At 46.9% G+C, this 19190-nt stretch overlaps 2 protein-coding genes and 1 non-coding gene across 11 annotated transcripts in view; all 3 read right to left on the minus strand.

The window, feature by feature from the left end:
* Positions 1-1023: 1023 nt before the first annotated feature.
* RPL13 (ribosomal protein L13) lies at positions 1024-3842 on the minus strand. Its single transcript, XM_059667020.1, has 5 exons — positions 3567-3842; positions 3141-3282; positions 2762-2935; positions 1812-1868; positions 1024-1207 (listed from the first exon to the last, which is right to left on the minus strand). The coding sequence occupies exons 1-5, from the start codon at positions 3668-3670 to the stop codon at positions 1049-1051; spliced, it is 636 nt and encodes a 211-aa protein (XP_059523003.1). The 5' UTR covers positions 3671-3842; the 3' UTR covers positions 1024-1048.
* Positions 2993-3076, minus strand: LOC132217677 (small nucleolar RNA MBII-202). Its single transcript, XR_009448954.1, has one exon. It is a non-coding gene; the product is annotated as a small nucleolar RNA MBII-202 (small nucleolar RNA).
* Positions 3843-9094: 5252 nt separating the features above from the next.
* Positions 9095-19190, minus strand: part of SPG7 (SPG7 matrix AAA peptidase subunit, paraplegin) — a 45110-nt gene continuing 35014 nt past the window's right edge. Inside the window, exons 13-17 of one of the 9 annotated variants that reach the window (XM_059667033.1) lie at positions 17785-17900; positions 15405-15561; positions 13495-13661; positions 12506-12583; positions 9095-9472 (exon numbers count right to left, since the gene is read on the minus strand). In XM_059667033.1, the coding sequence (XP_059523016.1) occupies positions 9281-9472; positions 12506-12583; positions 13495-13661; positions 15405-15561; positions 17785-17900 (710 nt within the window). In that variant the 3' untranslated portion in view covers positions 9095-9280. Of the gene's footprint in view, positions 9473-12505; positions 12584-13494; positions 13662-15404; positions 15605-17784; positions 17901-19190 lie in introns of those variants that run through there. The other 8 variants (XM_059667035.1, XM_059667034.1, XM_059667036.1 and 5 more) reach the window with 8 other exon arrangements.

Genomic DNA, 19190 nt, shown 5'->3' on the forward strand with positions numbered 1-19190 from the left:
CTTTGCTAAGCATTTACTTGGCTCACTGGCTCTGCACGCACTGGGACTCCTCTGAGAACTAAGACCCTTTTCTGTGGAGTACAGCTGGTGGCACAAGGGTGGAAGGTGGACAGGCGTGTACATGTGACTGAAGGCGGAAGCTATTGTCTGAGAGGCAGGTGTTTCTTCCCTTCAACCACCAAGACAGAACTCGGGTGCTAGTGCAGTGGAGTGGGACCTATGCCTTGCACATCCCCGTGCTTCAAACCTGCAAAGACCACAGCCAGGGCTCTGGCAGAACAGAGCCATCTAGAAGTTGGATTCCAACTCCTCACTAGGCCCCAAGCACAAAGTAACACAGAACAGGTGCCAGCAGGCCCTTCAGAGGCAGTCCCTCCACATGGGGATTGTTGGGACACACCTTAGGCTCAAATTCCCATACCTCCTCCACCTTAGCTGACCTTTATGTCTGACACAATTTCCATTGAAATCAGCCATCTTATAAACTGTTAATTTTAGATGCTAAAAGTCTACAGGTACAAGAATGGGGCCTTAACTGAGCATCTCACTTGTAGAGAAAACACTCTCTGGGTACCATTTTGCCCACAAAGGGAACACTTGGCTGGGCTCCAACCTCCCTCTGGGGTGAGCAGTGGAATTCCCTGACTGCCACTTCTCAGCCAAGCAGGGACAACCAGAGGATTATCTTCTGCACCAAAGCATGCAAGCCTACAAGTCTGCTGCTGCTACTCAGCACAGCAGGGATGCAGACAAGCCCAGAGATGCTAAAATAACTGGGAACTACTGGTTTAATCAACAAAAAAGGAAGCTCAACTTGAAAATTAGATTTGTAATCTTGTCACAGATTAAATTATTCAATCAATTGATCAAACAGTAATCCTAAAATACAAGAAGTAGGATTCAACCCAGCATCTGGGCTGCCTTATAAGAACACCCTAATCCCCCGCCCAGCCCTCAGGATCCCCTAAGGAAAAAAGGCCCCGCACCCATCCCTTATACAGACTGAGACATGGAGACTGCAGATTTATCACAAGTTGCCAACAGCACTTTATTTTTTCTTTTCAACATCCTGTTCTGCAGCTTCTTTGGCTCTTTTTGCCCGGATGCCAAAGAGCCGGGCATTGGCACGGGCCATGCGAAGACTGGCAAAAGCCTTGAAGTTCTTCTCCTCCTCTGTGATGACCCTGGCTTTCTCCTTCTTGTAGACCTAGAAGGAGCACAGGAGGTCAAACTCTCGCTTACAGTAAGGCCTGTGACAAGGCTCAGAACCCAAATGTTATTAGAACCTGGAGAGATCTTAGAAGGAGGCCACCAAGGAAGATATCCTCTAGATTTAGAAAAGGACCCAAACTCAGAGTAGAGGCAGAAGCAACCTCCTTAGACATGAAGGATGGGTAAGGTGCTGTGCTTGGACACAAAGATCTGAGTGAAGGAAGGCTTGGGCCCACCTCCTCTTTTCCAGAGGAACCTTAAGGGGCCAGTCACTTGATGGGCAGTTTACAAAATCATCAAATGCACCATGAGCTTTCCAAACAGCAAGGAGGGAAAATGAACCCAACATGGAAGGATGAAAAGTGTGGGTGTCCAAAGTTTCCTCAAAGAGAAGACAAGCCCCCCCCCCCTCCTCAAGGAGTCCATCTGTTAACAATGCAGGATGCTCAAGGGGGTGGATGAGAAACTGGGGAATATCTGTGATACTGTCAACAATAAAAGGGGAGGATGCAAGATGCTCTTGCCACCTTTCACTCCCTTAACCCAATTCCCACCCCAAGAAACAGTCACTTGAGCATCATCCCAACACCTTCACTTACATTCCGTATGGGCATGACTGGTCCGGTCAGCTGGGTGGCCAATTTGAGTTCTTCAGCCTGTTTGAGAAGTGAGAATCAATTGGGCTCAGCTCATTTCTCTAAGGGCTCCAAGCCAGCCCTAGACCTCTCCCTGGGTGACTATGCCAAGTAATGGCATTTCACTGAATTCCTGATCTGACAGATACAGGCACATACAAGAGCACCTATGTCTGTACCAGAGATGCAGGCAGAGCAAACTGTCAACTAGAGCATAAAGCAACTCCCAACACAATTCCCTGGAAGCCCATTTGAAAGGACACTTAACTTTTTTCTAGAATCCTGACCAGATAGCTCGTGTGGTTAGTGTCCTTCCTGACACACCAGGTTTGCAGGTTAAATAGTCAGTCAGGGAACATACAAGAATCAACTAATGGCCCTCGTTGATGTGGCTCAGTGGTAAAAGCATCGGCCCAAACAGGTTTGATGCTGGCCCTGCTGGTCAGGAGCATGTGGGAGGCAACCAATGCATGTGTCTCTGGCACATAGATGCCTCCCCCCGCCCCCTCTAAAACACAAAAAATTGGAAAAAAACCAAAAACATCTTTCTGTAGAAACATCTGTGCTATTTATAAAGCACTTTATAGCAAAACATTTCCAATGTAAAAAAGCCTCCCAATCAAACAGCTTTTGCTATTACCACAAACAAAGAAAAGCTCATGTTTGAGGAACATGAGTGAATCTGGCAGTTCTGATGGGTTAATTTGGGAATTCTTAGATCTTTCTTCTCATTTAACAATTCTTTACCACCCAAACATGAAGGCCAAGTTTTGGGGGACAAAAGGGATATAAGCAAGTATTTTCCTTTTCACCACAGCTGGACCCAGGGAGACACCACGTACACCCCCTGCCGGTCTCTCAGAGACCCTCCCTCAACCCTCACCGCCCCCCCCAGGAGCCGGGGCTGTACTCACAGAACTGTCTCCCTTCTTGGGGGCCGACGGCTTCCTGGGGAAGAGGATGAGCTTGGAGCGGTACTCCTTCAGCCGCTGCACGTTGGCCTGCAGGGACTCCGTGGACTTGTTCCGCCGCCTGGGATCCACCGAGATCCCAATGGTCCGGGCCACCTTTTTGTGGATGCCGGCCACCTGCCCGCGGAGACAGACACAGGTGAAGTCCCAAGAAGTCTCTAACCTCCCCACCCTAATGGAAGGGCTCAGTCGTCAGATGGAAAAGGGTTCAAGTGTACTTTCATCAAGGAAGTACAGCGATTCCGGAGAATGTCATCATGTGACTGTGAGCCCAGGCGGCAAACCTTATTCGTCTCTAATAAGCGTTTTTCCGGATACTCACCCGCAACTCTTCCAAGCTGAAGCCCCTGCCGGCTCGCACTTTGGTGTGGTACCTCACGGTGGGGCACCTCACGATGGGTCGGATGGGCCCGGACGCAGGGCGCGGGGCGATGCGGCGCGCTTTGGCTTGCCGGGCTTTGCGCCTGAGCAGACAGAAGCCAGGCGGCAGTTACCTCACCCGAAGGCCCATCTTCCCACGTGGGCGTCGGCTATCCCGCACCACAGCGGGGACGCAGGGCCGCGGAAACGCAGACCACGCCGCCCACCTGCGACCCCAAGTCGCCCTCAATCACATCATTACAACGTCGGCTCTAACGGGGAACTGCAGGAGCCGCGCGGTTACCACATGGTTAAAGGGTTCAAGAGCGCTTGCACCCTAAGGGCTACAGCGACATCGGACACTGTCACCTGGCTGTGCGCTCCTCACCTGCGGATCTTCCGCGCCGGCTGGTTAAACCACGTGGCAACGCGCCGCTGCCAGTCCTTGTGGAAGTGGGGCTTTAGGATCATGCCATTTCGGCTGGGCGCCATGGCTGCTGCCTACGGGCCTACGGAGAAAAGCGAGTCAGGGCCCGAGCTCCGGGCGGACGGCGCGCCCACAGAACCGGGCTACAGCCCGACGCCGCCTGTGGCGTGGCCCTACGCCGATGACGGCGGATGGAGCCCGATGGCAACCGATGGCCTCCCCCAGCAGTGGCTTTACACGAACCCACCTTCTCCGAAGGAGAACGCCCGGCAGAAAGAAAGTGGCGCCGCAAAGCATCCTGGGATGGCAGTGGGCCCGGCCAATCAGAAGCGATGGCGCGTTCTAACCAATCAGAGCCAGGAATACGGAAGTGATGTCAGCACACTCCCAGTCGCCCTCGCGGCCCCTGGAGGATCTTGGCGCGTAACCCACGCCGGAAGACAGCGACGGCTGCGTGCGTTCTGCGAACTCCTGGCAGCACCGAGCCTTTCCAGCTTCCACTCTTACGGGACTCGCTTCGTTTCCCCAACACCTAAGGCGGTTGCTGTAAGCGGGGAAGCCACTACTTCACATGCATTTAATCGTACAACTTCCTCTGTTCCGCGGAAGGATCGGGTAACTTCTCTGAAATAGGGCGGCAGGTGGTGGCACCAGGAATCCACATGGCCGACTGCCTCCTTCACAGGGACAAACATCATCAAAAACATTAGGTAGCCAGGCATACGTCTGTATCCTGTGCCCTGCGCGTCTCCTGTTCTCCAGGACAAGAATGGGCACTCAACACTCTACTGCTACCTATAGGCCTTGACATCCCAGTAACCCTCTTTCTTTCCCACCTCACCCCAATTACCAGTCTTCCTCCTAGCAAAACCTAGTATTTTAAGAATATCATGACACAAAAAGGAGAAACTTGGAGGCCTGTGCCCTGCACTGAGAAAACAGGTTGCTGATAAAGTTTTCTTCTCTATTGGGATATCCTCGGGTGTTAGAAAAATCAGGTTTGGGACCCACTGAGAAATTACAACGTTATGATCAGGAAGACAGAACATGTGTAACAGATGATGGACAAACAGTCTATTCAGACAAATACAGAGCCTACATGGGAAGTTCAAACCCAGACTGTGCCATTTAATAGATACGTGTTCAATATGAATAAGGGCGATAGCCGTGTTTAAAATTTATCAGGCCCCTTTCAGTGAGCTCACCATGGACCAAGATACCTTGCTTTGTAATCTCAAATATTCCTATCTCCATCCAAGACTTATGCAGTCATCTGCCCAGAATACAGTGTGGTTTAATAAGGTGAAGTTATCATTTGAGGACCTTAGTCTACTGCACATAACCAAGTTACACATACCCAATTTTTCTTTATTAATTTTTAAATATTTTTTATTGATTTCAGAGAGGAAGGGAGAGGGAGAGAGACAGAACATCAATGATGGGAATCATGCATTGGCTGTCTCCTGCATGCCTCCAACTGGGGATCAAGCCCACAACCCCAGCATGTGCCCTGACCTGGGAATTTAACTGTGACTTCCTGTTTCATAGGGCAAGCACTGAGCTACACCAGCCGGGCTAGAATCCAATTTTCCACACTTGAATACTTGAAAAGTATGCAAAATTGAGCCAAAAAAAGTTCTGATAGGAAAGTTCTGCAGAAAACATGCTCAGCTTTCCCATTTGGAAAGGTTAAAGAAGGGAACTGTCATGCAGGAAACCTGATACAAAGACTTAGCTAGCTCAAGGGTTTTACCTTTAACTGTAGTGACAGCCCATCCCTTGGCACAGCCTGTGGACAAAAAAGGGCTAATGCCCCTGGAAGCAGCATTCAACTAAGGCAGTGGTTCTCAACCTTCCTAATGCTGCGAACCTTTAATACAGTTCCTCATGTTGTGGTGACCCCCAACCATAAAATTATTTTCGTTGCTACTTCATAACTAATTTTGCTACTGTTATGAATCGTAATGTAAATATCTGATATGCAGGATGTATTTTAATTGTTACAAACTGAACATAAAGCATAGTGATTAATCACAAAAACAATATGTAATTATATATGTGTTTTCCGATGGTCTTAGGCGACCCCTGTGAAAGGGTCATTCAACCCCCAAAGGGGTCGCGACCAACAGGTTGAGAACCGCTGAACTAAGGGGGCCAAAGATTGCTGGATATGACACCCTTGGAGGTGTCAGAGTATACTCTGCACACCAACTATTTCCTTGCAAGACTGAGCCCAGTTACTCATGGCAGTGCCTGCTCATTGCATACCTGCACCTGACTGGCCTCCTCCATCTGGTGCTTTGAGGGTCAGCCTTAAAGAAATCTAATCTAAGACAGTCAACAATAGCTTCTGTAACCCTTTCAGACACAGTCTTGGTTTACTTATAAAATTTGTATCATAGCCCAAGCTGGTTTGGCTCAGTGGATAGAGCTTCGGGCTGTGGACTGAAGGGTCCTGGATTCGATTCCAGTCAAGGGCACATGCCCAGGTTGGGGGCTTGATCCCCAGTAGGGGGTGTGGAGGCAGCTGATCCATGAATCTCTCTCATTGTTGATGTTTCTCTCTCTCTCTCTCTCTCTCCCTCCCCCTTCCTCTCTGAAATCAATAAAAGTTTAAATATATTTTTATTGATTAAATATATTTTTATTGGATAATGTTACACTGCTTCATCACAGAACTCATCACCATTCATTCTATCAACTTTCCAAAATCATGGCCTACACATAAATCAGATAGAGGATTACTCCAAGGTTCCTGTAATATGAGAAAACACTAACTTCAGCGAAAGACAACTGGAAGTATATTATCAGAATCATAAATGTTTTGTTTGAAAGTTGCTGAGAGTCAACCTTAAAAGTTCTCATCACAAGAAAAAGATTCTGTAACCGTGTTGATGTTGACTTACTGTGCCAATCATTTTGCAATATATACAAATAGTGAATCATTACATTGTACACCTAAGACTGATGTATGTCAATTATACCTCAAAAAAAAAATAAAATTCTTAAAAAACAAAAAACCACATTTATTTATGAGTCTAGATCAGAGTGAAGAATAATTTGTATTTAAGAACTACAAGTTATTATTTTTCTTATTTAATGATTTTTTGAGGCTCTAATTGTGTATGTTTATTTAGGGAACATGTGTTTATCTCAATGAGGAGATAAACTCATGCCTAACTTAGACAAAGAGTTCCAGAATGAGGAGATAAACTCATGCCTAACTTAGAGTTCCAGAAGTTATAATCAGGCCAGGATATACTGCCTCTGCTGGGCAGAGGGCAGAGGGTCAGGGTTTCATTCCCAGCATCAGGCACACAGGTTGCCTGGTTTGGTCTGACTGCTCTAGGGACCATGTACTGTTGAAGCCTCTTCACCTTTAGGATCCTCTTTTTAATGAGAGAATCATTGATCCACTAGCCCCTACATACCCCTCACCCAAGATTGAGCCAGAAACCCAGGCATGTGTCCTGACTGGGAATTGAACCATGACCACCTGGTTCATAGGTCAACACTCAACCACTGAGTAACAAGGGCTGGGCTAGGATCCTCTTTAAAGGAGGTGTGAGCCCTGGCCGGTGCTCTCAGTGGTTAGAGTGTCATCCCACACAATGAAGGGTCTCAGGTTTGATTCCCAGTCAAGGGTACGTACCTGGGTTGCAGGTTTGATCCCCAGCCCTGGTTGGGGCTCATTTGGAAGGTAACCAATTGATGTTTTTCTCTCTCTCCCTAACCCTTTTGCCCCACTTCCACTCTCTCTAAAAATCAATGGGAAAAAATATCCTGGGGTGAGAATTAACAAAAAAGAAATAAAAGGAGGTGTGAACATCATCCGAGTGAGATAGCAGAGGTTTAATTCTTGGCACTCTTCTCAATTGCCATTTCTCATGATTGGGAGGTAACATAATTTGACCAGAGGGCCAGTCTTCAAACAACTATTTTATTTATTTATTTATTTATTTTAAAATATATTTTATTGATTTTTTACAGAGAGGAAGAGAGAGAGAGAGTTAGAAACATGGATGAGAGAGAAACATCAATCAGCTGACTCCTGCACATCCCCCACTGGGGAAGTGCCCACAACCCAGGTACATGCCCTTGACCGGAATCAAACCCGGGACCTTTCAGTCCGCAGGCCGACGCTCTATCCACTGAGCCAAACCGGTTTCGGCAAAACAAACAACTATTAATCATAGCACAAAGCACCCTCTGCCCTCCGGCCAAGGGGCCATGAACCCATTCATATCAACAAGTGCTGGGAAGCCAGCTGCACCTGCCCCCTTCTATAGCAAGGCAGCCCATTCATGCCATTTATATCCTATTTCTCGGTAATCAGCATCTTCTGGGGTCAGCAAATGACTTCCCGAAGGATATACAGGCATAGGCCATTTTAATGGATAAAATACAAGGGATGAGCTTGTCCATATCCACCTTATAGGTAACAAAGAATACTGCCTTCAGGCAAAGATACCAGACTAATGCAGATCTTTGGAAATGAATTTGGGAAACGGGCAAAGGCAAGTGTCGCCTTAGCTGGTTTGACTCAGTGGATAGAGTGTTGGCCTGTGGACTGAAGGGTCCTGGGTTTGATTCTGGTCAAGGGCACATGCCTGGGTTGTGAGCTCGGTCCCCAGTGGGGGGCGTGCAAGAGGTAGCCAATCAATGATTCTCTCATCATTGATGTTTCTATCTTTCCCTTCTCTGAAATCAATAAAAAATATGTATATTAAAAAAAAAAAAGAAAAGAAAAAAAAAAAAGCTTGTGTTCCCCCTCGTGTGTAATCACATCTATATTTGCCCACCTATAGCTCAGCGGGCATCTCCTCGGCGCAGTGTGGGAACAGCAACAGAACTACCATTCTGTCAGGAAGTACCCATAATTGGGGAAGTGATAAGAGTAGCAAGTAGGAGCGCCTGAGTGCGTGTTGCACACCTCCAGGGAGACGGGAGCTGAGTGCCCTTGTCTGTCTTGCAGTGGTGAGGTGTCCTTGGCCCCTTATCCCAGATTCCTACAAAAGGGGCTCTTCAATTGCTGAAATTGTAACTAGTAAACACACACTATCCTGTGTTCAAGGACAAACCCAACAGCCCCTCTGGGTTATAGCCGACCACATGGTACAAAGTTGGGTTCTCTATCATAAAGTATCAACAGTCCTCAGGTATCCCCCATCAGACCAGTGAGGAGAGGTCCTCGTATGCATCAGTCAGCAAGGCAGTAGGTGGCAGTGTTTTAATCCTTTAGAGCCTGGTGCCTGTCCCCTATTCTGTAAGCCCATTGAGTGCGGATGAGGACATTGGCTCAGAGTGTCCTTTCATCGCGGATCCTGTTAGCATGCTGACAAAGTCGCAGGAGCTGGAAGAGCCCCTGCACAAGCCCAGCATGAGCCTGACTGCTGGGTCATAAACCTGGGAGCTCCTCCATGTGCACCTGTAACAAGCACTGACAATCCTCCCCAGGGGAAAAAAAAATCTACAAAAGCAAAACTAAATCACCTCTGCAGTCTTTATTAATCACAGGTACAGAAACCAACAGATCTCATAAGGCCTTCAGCAGGGACCAGGATGGACGATGAGGTTCAAATCTCCAGTGAAAAGGAACTTGGGGGACAGCTAAGTAAAGAACCCTCCCTGGGTCCCCACGGGCACCATTAATTAATGAGGTCCAGCTATTTGGGCTAAGACTGCTCCTCCCCTCGAAGTGGCGGCTGCTGAGGCGCCTCCTCCTCCCCAGTGTCTTGCTTCTCCCTCTCGGCGTCTCTCCAGCTCAAAGGCGCAATCATCTTCTTGGGCCCGTGCGGCGGGGGGCCGATGAGGGCCTCGATGTCCTCGTAGTTTATCACTTCCTTTTCCAGCAGGGCATTTGCCAGCTAAGGGAAACAAAGGACAGTGTGTTAACCTTGGAGGACAAGGACACAGACAAGAGCCTTTTGAGAGCAGAGCACTGAGAGGGGGCCTCTCACCCTCCCAGAAAGGGGTGTCTGTGAATAGGGTGCCCCCAGATAGGCCACTTTCCCAGGGAAGCAGCACACACAGGCGGCTTAAGCAAAGAATCACTCCCTGTTTCAATCTTGGAGATGATTTGCCAGCTGCAGCCTCATTAATTGTCTGCTTCCCTTCCAAATCTCTGCTTATTTTGGGCAACCTTCGATTTCCTTTACCAAACAAGGTGTGGGTGTCTGTATGGGGGCAGGGGACTAAAATGCAGAACATCCTTGCTGGAACTTGAGAGGAATGCTGGCACTGAGGTATAAGTTGGGGGACTTCACAGTTTGGGAAGGGGGGGCCTCTGCCTCTCTAGATATGATCATGGAAAACATGTTGAACAAATCCTGAGTGTTCTGTGCCAGCACTCAATCACTGCTGCTCAGTCCCACTACAAGGAATGCTGCCACAGCCACCTGGACTGGTTTCTATCATCCCCAAACTGGGTGACCACTTAATCTGTGTGGCTGCTCTAATATATTGCTAAGTTCTGCACCCCACCAATCGTGAGTCCATCATGATCACAGTGCAAACCGAGGCAGGACATCCTCGGCCCATCACAGGGAGCCTGGGTCCTGCCCAGTGGCAGTGACAATGCACATGTGTGACACCAAGAACATTGTTAACAAGTATATGGCTCGGCCCTAGCTGGGTTGCTTGGTGGATAGAGCATTGGCCTGCAGACTGAAGGGTCACAGGTTTGATTCCGGCCAAGGGCACATGCCCAGGTTGCAGGCTCAATCCCCAGTAGGGGGCTTGCAGGAGGTAGCCGATCAATGATTCTCTCTCTCATCATTGATGCTTCTCTCTCTCTCCCTTCCTCTCTGGAATCAATAAAAATATATTTAAAAAAACAACAACAAGTTTATGGCTCAGCAGATTGGGTAGGCCTGGCATTCCACAATACCACAACTCCGGGGGAAGCTGGTGCTGCTAGTAAGTGGCAACAGTTGGAAGACCCAATAGGCACAACTGCCAAGCTGGCAGTGCCTCACATTAACGAAACAGCCTATCTACCAAGAGCTGCCCACAAGTATAGGGACACAGTAACTTCACCTCTGAAGTCAAGCGATGGCCCCAAACCCAACACCAAGTCTCATTGTGAGAACATCAGACCCATTTCCTAACACTGCCACGGCAGGCCATCAACAACAGAAAAGTGCGGAACTGTCCCAGCCAAGAGGAGCCCAAGGAGGCATGATGATTAAATGTAAATGTGGGGGTGGAGCAGGGTGCCCCTGCAGGAAAAGGACAATAGGGAAAGGCTAAGGAAATCTAGTTAATATATCAATACTGGCTCACTAGGTTCTGAAAAATGCAACATATTAATAGAAGATGTGACTAACTGGAAAAACTGGGTGTGGGGTATAAAACTCTCTACTACATTTGTGACTTTTCTGTAAATCTAATAAAACTATTCTAAACTTTAAATTTTATTTTTAAAATTTCAGGAAAAGTTTGAGTTGGAAAAAGATTAAACAAAATTGACCAAACATTAATAATTGCTGACACTGGGTAATGGACACATGACAGTTTATTATGTTCTTCTGTCTATTTTGAAAGAACTGGTTTGGCATGTTCATAATAAAATGTTAAAAAGTGGGAAATATTATATTTCAGCTGACCTGGGTGGAACACATATTTGGTATGTTGTTTTCTAAATTTCTGTGTTCATTTGAGCCCTGGCCAGGTAGCTCAGTTGGTTAGAGTATCATCCTGATACGCCAATGTTGCGGGTTAAATACCTGGTCAGGGCACATATAAGAATCAACCAATGAATGCATAAATAAATGGAACAACAAATCGATGTTTCTGTCTCTCTCTTCCCACACCTGTCTCTCTCTTAAAAAAAAAAAAAAAAAAAGTTCTGCCCTGACTGGTTTGGCTCAGTGGATAGAGCACTGGCCTGCGGACTTAGGGGTCCCAGGTTCGATTCCGGTCAGGGGCATGTACCTTGGTTGTGGGCACATCCCCAATAGGGGGTGTGCAGGAGGCAGCTGATCGATGTTTTTCCCTCATCGATGTTTCTAACTCTCTGTCCCTCCCCCTTCCTCTCTGTAAAAAATCAATAAAATATATATAAAAAAAAAAAAGTTCTGTGTTCATTTGAAATCTCTCTATATAAAAGGCTAATATGCTAAGTGTCCAACTGTCTGGATAATGATGTCATGTAGCATCACCCGGCTTTCACTTCCTAGCGACTAGCCTCCTTGCAGTTTCTTCAGGCCAGGAACACGGCTTGCTTTATAGCCAGGTGGAAACATTTCACACTGTAACCAAATGTCTGTGAAGCATTTTCACGTGCCTCATCTCATTTGATCCTCACAGAAGTTCTGGAGTACGAAGACAGGAGACTCGGTGGAATCCTATTTTCTTTTCATTAGCCAGAAAACGGAGATTTAGAAAGCTTAGAAACTTGACCCGACTGAAAAGAAGAAATGGTGGACTTTGAAAATGACTTCAGGTATTCTCACTGTGCAGAATATAGTCAAACACTGCTGCAGTTAAATATTTTACCATTTGTTCTCCCTGTGTGATCTACAATAATAATCTGCGTCGTGTTGATATTTACTGCTGGGTTGCTGACAATTACCTGAAAGAAAAGTTGCTTCACTGGGCTGGGAAAAGTTTAGCTACATCAGAAAGCAGGCCTAATTAAGCAAGTTTATTCTGTATCTATAAATGGGTAAGTTGATTCATTTGGTTGACACTTCTATTATAGAGAAAGGGCGAATAGCGATATTAAAATATTTCTTCTAATTAATTTCCTTTCAATGTGCATGAATTCATGTATTGGGCCACTAGTATTCCATAAAAGAATGACCAGCTATGCCAGCACAGCGCAGTAACAGCACCCACACACACAACTTCTAAAGAGACAGACAGGTGCCTGGAGGTTAGAATGCACCAAGTCTCACCGCCTGGAGCTTGTCCAGATTGTCCTGCAGCACCTTCTCAGTGTGCCTGTAGGCCTTAGCCACCAACAGTTGAGCTTCCTGTGAATGAGAGAGGAGATCTGTAATGAGAACAGCTGACCACTATTCACAGCATCATCTGTAGCATTGGTTCTCAACCTTGGCTGCACATTAGAATCACCTGGGAATCTTTTTAAAATCCCGATTTCTGGGCCTTGTCCTCCGGAAATTCTGTTTCTTTGTTACTAATGTTGTGGCCCCACCCCATAACAAAGAAACAGAATTTCCGGAGGATGAGGCCCAGAAATCGGGATTTTAAAAAGATTCCCAGGTGATTCTAATGAGCAGCCAAGGTTGAGAACCACTGATCTATAGGCTGGTTCTGACATCAAAGTACACCACAGAAGTGCAGGTTCAGAAACACAGCCTTTTGTCTATCCCAATGACCAGGAGAGGTCAGCTGCCAACAGTTTCTGGCCCCCGTCCCAACCTTGGGAATGTCCTAGTTCAGGATGCCTGCCCACAGCAGCCATTCCCACCTGTAGATGCCCTCCCGCCTCTCCCTAGAGGCCAAGGACCCTGTGTCCGTCCTCCATGCCTGCAGCTGCCTCAAATGCTCATGCACCCGGCCAATTAGAGCTACCCCAGGACAGGCTGGACACTGTCCTAGCCCAATCTCCTTTGGACAATGCAGCATGTCCCTGCTGGCCACAGGGATCATTGGCACTGGCTCTGTCATTTGATGCATTTATTTGATATTCTTCCCAGTTTCCCATCATCTACAGTTTCATCAGGAGCCACACAGGGGTCCTCATCCACGAACACACACTAAGCAGTTCAGAGAGACAACAGAGGTCAGGAGGAAAGGCCCCAATGTGAAGGCTCAGGGACAGGGCACCGTGGGAGGCCTCCTCTGAATACAAAGACTTGCCCTCTACCACACTGTGGGGCTGAATGGAGCACAGGTGACGCAGCAAGGCCTGTGGACTCACGTGATCCATCATCTGTTGGAGGCCCTGGCTGAAGGGGCGCCGACCAATGCCTGCAAGGCCCTCCTGAGCCTCAGGAAAGGAGATGGGCCCAATGCTCGATGCCATCCCAAACTGCTTCACCATGGAGTAGGCAATACGAGTAACCTTCCTCAGGTCGTCCTGTGCTCCTGGAGAATAGGGCCAAGAAAAGGTTTTCCTGGGAGTGCAGAGTCAGGGCATCCTGGGGACCCCACTGGCAAACACCTCAGCCAGACAGCAGATGCAGAGTCTCCAAGGGACAACTGTATCCTGTTACTATTCCTTAAGAGAGAGACCGGAAACTTAAAAAAAATGCTCTTTTGTCCAAAAAATTATTCAGATCCTGGCCAGGTGGCTCAGTTGGTTAGAGCATCATCCCGATATGCCAAAATGGCGGGATTAATCCCCAGTTGGGGCACATAAAAAATCAACCAATGAATGAAATGCAATGTATAGATTGTGCCCTGCAACTGCCGAACTGCCCGTGCCCGTCAGTCCGCCCGCCCGCCAGCCGCCCGTTCGGTGCGTTAGCCTGCGAGAGGCCAGCGGTGGGTGCAGAGCCTGCGGCCTCCTCCTCCTCCTCCTCCCTGTCCCCCTCTCCCCAACCCTGCACTCCTTTCCCCATTCCGGCTCCGTCACCCTCCCGCCCCTCACACTCGGGACTAGAATGCCCTGCCCAGAACAACCCAGCAGCGCCTAGATGGCTTTGGTCACGGCCCAGCGATCGCCTACCCCCAGCACCACCTCCAGCCCCTGCACCTCGGACTGAAGAATCAAAATGAGTGTGGCACCAAAGATTAAACAAAGGGAGTTTTCAAGAAGGAAGTTGGATCAAGTTGTCTTGGAGAGGTCAACAGAGAGAGGAAGGGAGAGGCAAAGAGAGAAATATTGATGTGAGAGCGAAACATCAGCAGTCACCTGCACATCCCCTACTTTGGCCCCGCAACCCTGGCATGTGCCCTGGCATGTGCCCTGACCGAACCTGCAAACTTTTGGTGCATGGGACGATGCCCCAACCCACTGAGCACCACCGGCCAGGGCTCAAAGTGCAAACGTTTTTTAATTTTGTTGAAATCCATTTTATAAATTTTTTCTTTATGGTTAAAAAAAAAAAAAAGAAATGCAATGTATAAATAAGTAGAACAACAAATTAATGTCTCTCTCTCTGCCTGTCCCCCCCAAAAAAAATAAAGTAAAAAACTATGTGGGTTGCATATTGCATTTGCTTCACCAGCAGTTCTCGAGCACAAGTCCAGGTGTACCCAGGGCACACTTGTCAACACTGAACCCCAATGCCGGGGATCAAGCAGGGAAAGTCTGCTGCCTGCTCTCTAGGCACCCCAGTGAAATAACAGCTTGAGAATAGTAAAGTTGCTTGAATTACCAATAATTAGGCAATTAAATGCATTTATAGTCTACATGTATGTAAAAGTTTTTGTAACAAATAAATTATTTTAGAAGTCTTGCTTAGTTTCAAATCTCCTTTCACCATAGCTCATCTTTAAAAAACACTTAATGAACCCAGCCAGCGTGGCTCATTGGTTGAGTGTCAACCTATGAACCAAGGGGTCATGGTTCCATTCCCAGTCAGGGCACATGCCTAGGATGGGGGCTCGATCCCCAGTGTGGGGTGTGCAGGATGCAGCCGATCAATGGTTCGCTCTCATCATTGATGTTTTTCTCTCTCCTTTCCTCTCTGAAATCAATAAAAATATATTTTTAAAAAATTGTTTTAAACAAAAACACACTTAATGAGATTTAAAGGATATTTGCAACCTACTATTCAAATCCTTTCATCAGATATACTTCCCCTATCCCGCCCCCCATGCAGAGGGATAATGGATGTAAAAGCACTGTTAAGAACTCCAGACCCTGCAGGGCCAACTCCTCACCAGTAGTGACCTTATTGAAGGAGATGGCCTCCGACACGCGACCACCGAGGGCCATGCACATCCTCTCAAACAGCTGCTCCTTGGTGAAGAGGTGCTGATCTCTTGGGAGCATCTGAGCAAAGCCCAGTGCAGCGTTTGTCCGAGGTGCAATGGAGACCTGCAGAACGTCAGGTGGCCTGAGTTAGCAGGCAGGATGTGGGCTTTAAATATGAAGGTGAGAAATATGAGATCTTTAATCAGAGGGTTTCAAAGCTGTTAAGCAAATCTGCACTATCCCCATTTTTATAAAAAGCTAGTATCATTAATGAGAATGACTCACACATTGTGGGTGTGTCTCCTTGTACATTACTAGGTATATATGAAGTAAAGAACCGCCAAGACAGGAGCTCTTAGGTGAAGCAACCAGGAAGTGCAGGGACCAAGAGGTTATGTGGGGGACAAGGAAAGTAACCTTGCCTTAGCCTCCTCACTGGCCAACACCAGGTGTGTGTACAGCTCCAGCAGGACAAGGCCTGCTCCTGAGCAACAAGGAGAGACTTGGGTTGCAGGTGTCATTTCTGAGGGTTACCGAAGCAGGAAAACCACCTCACAGTAGCCGGAAAATTGAAAGGGGAAACTTAAAATCCAACACTAAATTAAACTACAATTAAAAAGGCTGGAAATAACAACCAAACAGCAATGAGAACTTATCTTTCCCTAGCAAAGTATGAGCTCTCGAGGGAGTTTTTCTCATTATGACTAGTTTATGTCTTCCAGCCATCTAATAAAGCAAAAATTCTGAGAAGAGTTCATTTTAGTGATATTTGCATCATTGTGAATCTTTCTGCATTAATATTTATTTTGTTGATATTGCATTAAAATATTTATGAGATAAAACATCAAAGGTGAGAGAGAATCATTGATTGGCTACCTTCTGCATGCCCCACACTGGGGATTGAGCCTGCAACCCCAGCATGTGCCCTGACCGGGAGTCGAACCATGTCCTCCTGGTTCATGTCGATGCTCAACCACTGAGCCACGCCAGCCAGGCTTAAAATATTTAACTTGATTGCTGAATATTTTAGTGTCCCATAAATATCACACTATAGGTAACTGTCCCACCTGCCTCACCCTGGACCCAGCCCCAATCACCTACTTCAGTGACTGTTGCATCCACTTATCTCTGTCACAAAACACTAGACTCAGCCCTCCAATGAGCATATGAAAGGAACTGGCCTGATCAGAAGGACATAATCAGACATTCCCAGACTAACAATCTACTTTGTGGCCCCGGCTGGGTACCTCAATTGCTTAGAGCATCGTCCCAATATGTCAAGATTGCAGGTTCGATCCCCAGTCAGGGCACATACAAGAAGCAATCAACACGCCTGCCAGGCATGACTCAGGGATTGACCTATGAACCATGAGGTCACAGTTCGATTCCCAGTCAGGGCACATGCCCAGGTTGTGGGCTCGATCCCTAGTGTGGGGTGTGCAGGAGGTAGCTAATCAATGATTCCCTCTTATCACTGATGTTTCTATTTCTCTCTCTCTTCCTCTCTGAAATCAATTTTTAAAAAAACAACCAATGAATGCATAAATAAGTGGAACAACAAATCAATGTTTCTCTCTCACATCAATAAAAAATAATAAAACAAAAAAGCAATCTACACTGCTACAATTAACATCACTGATTGTCCAACATTAACCACTCACATACCAGGCTGGTAAGTGCTACACTGTTCCCGTGTTTGGGTCTTAGGGAGCTGCAATGTAGCTCTTTCCTTGCTGGTGGAACCAAACCAGCTGTGCAGGCTCCCAGTGACTCCACTTGTTTTGGTGGAGGGTACAATTACAATCCATGCCCTCATCTTTACAGACTGGGCACCTGCATCCCAAACATTTACATTTTCCTTAATGGTCATTCAAGGTCACAAATCGACACATTTTGGGAGAACTGTCAAATTTTCATCTAACTCACAAATGTCTGGAAGAGTAGTGTTTTTAAAAAAGTGTACTCAACTCACTTCTTTTTACAATTCGGAATCATTAGATCCACATATGTTACAGTTGATAGTAAACCTGACGGTTCTTAATTCCAAGAGTGACTATAGATGGAAAGCAATGCCCCAAATAGTCATGTGGATTTCAAATGGTCATGCCCATAACTGGACCCAACTGGTTTAGAGGTCAGACCTCTTCCTACCCTATGATTCCAAGGTGAGGGGTCCTGCACAGTCACCTTCCACCTGTTCCCACCCAGGTCAACCTCAGGCTGTGCTTTCTCTTCACCAAGCACAAACTAGTGGTGCTCCCAAAGTCAGCTTTGTTCAAGGGCCAGTTGGGTGCCCAGCCTCCACGACCCCAGACCCTCCCTGGCTCCCACACTCCGACACCCTACCTTCATCACAGCCTCAGTGTGCTCCAGCAGCCAGCCAACCAAAGCATGGCCTGACTCATGAAATGCAACAACCTTCTGCTCTTCCTTTGAGAGGATCTTGCTCTTTTTGGCCGTCCCTGAAAGAATGCCCAGGACTCTGAGTTTAAGCCCACGAATAATCCTGTGTAAGCATGCAGAAACCTTCCTTGCTCGGCCTTACAAGTTGTTTACCATGTTGTTGTGAGATCCTCATGGGATGGTCACCTTCTGTGTTTCTGCCCCAAGCTGACCCCATCCACAACTATTACTTCAATTCAAAGGGAAACTCATTAGGTATGAGAGGTGTTGGAGGGGGGCATGTTTGTTCTCACTTCCATAAATGTTGGAATAATTCAAACAGCTCCTGCAGGCTTCCTGGATGGGGCTGCAGGGCTGACAGAATTAGTATGGGATCCACTCCAAATTCTAGGTTTTTTTGGCTTTTCTCCCAGAGCTAGCAGGGATAACTGCAGCCTCTGTGATTCTACAGTTCTTTCACCCTTAGTAGTACCTCCTATCTTGGTAACTACCTTACTTTTCACCTGTTCAAATTATTGCTAAGATTTCATTCACTGTCCCAAATTTTCCAAACATCCTTAAGTTTCCATTTTATGCAAGCTCTAGGTTCAGGGTATTTATTATATCATGCTACTAGGATCATCCTCCACACTTACCATAAGGCTGTAAATTCTTTCTAAGATGCACTGGCTGTGGCAGACGAATCATTTCAACCAGAGCTTATTATATGAGCCTCTAAACATGATATCACAGCCCCACAAGATGGGCTTTACCTCAACACAAATGTGTTCCAGCTCAGGCAGTCCACACCGAAGTAAGGACAAGAGAGCTCTTCTTGTTCTAAGCACTGCATACAGGGGAGGGAGGATGTGGGGGACAGCATTCTATTAGTATTTTCTTTGGTCTTTCCTACTTTGATAATATTACTGTAAGTTTATCAATTTCCATGTAAAAATAAATGGCTTATACAAAACCAAATTTAGAGAAAGAAACAGCAACTACAGTTCCCTCTATTCACACAAGTTTGCTTCTTTCCCAAGCTGCAGCCTGAGAACCTGGTGGCATTTGTCCTAGATTTTAACTCAAACTGAGGGTGATCAGAACACGCTTCTTGTAGGGACAGCTACGACAGAGGGCTCACTACCTACATGCAGAGCCTGTGCTTCTCAAACATCTGTAGGAAGGACCAGTTTCCCTTTTTCAAATTCTCAGTGTCTTGGACTAGTACTTCTGTTCTCAACCCTGTTCAAGGACAAGATGTACTACTCATGTCTGGATGCTGCCACATGGAGTTATGAAAGCTTCTAGATGCTTTCTCTCATTTTCAGTCCTACTCTCCTCATAGAAGTCCACCGATCCCACTTTGAGCA

The sequence above is a fragment of the Myotis daubentonii genome, chromosome 15 (assembly GCF_963259705.1).
Source record: "Myotis daubentonii chromosome 15, mMyoDau2.1, whole genome shotgun sequence".
NCBI lineage: Eukaryota > Metazoa > Chordata > Mammalia > Chiroptera > Vespertilionidae > Myotis > Myotis daubentonii.

Bases quoted from the DNA above. Each gene is read 5' to 3' on its own strand.
- RPL13 (XM_059667020.1), bottom strand. From the start codon at position 3,670: ATGGCGCCCAGCCGAAATGGCATGATCCTAAAGCCCCACTTCCACAAG. The intron at 3,283-3,566 runs GTGAGGAGCGCA...CTGTCTGCTCAG, and splicing joins CCGGCGCGGAAGATCCGCAG to GCGCAAAGCCCGGCAAGCCA. The intron at 1,208-1,811 runs GTAAGTGAAGGT...TGCTCCTTCTAG, and splicing joins CAGTCATGCCCATACGGAAT to GTCTACAAGAAGGAGAAAGC.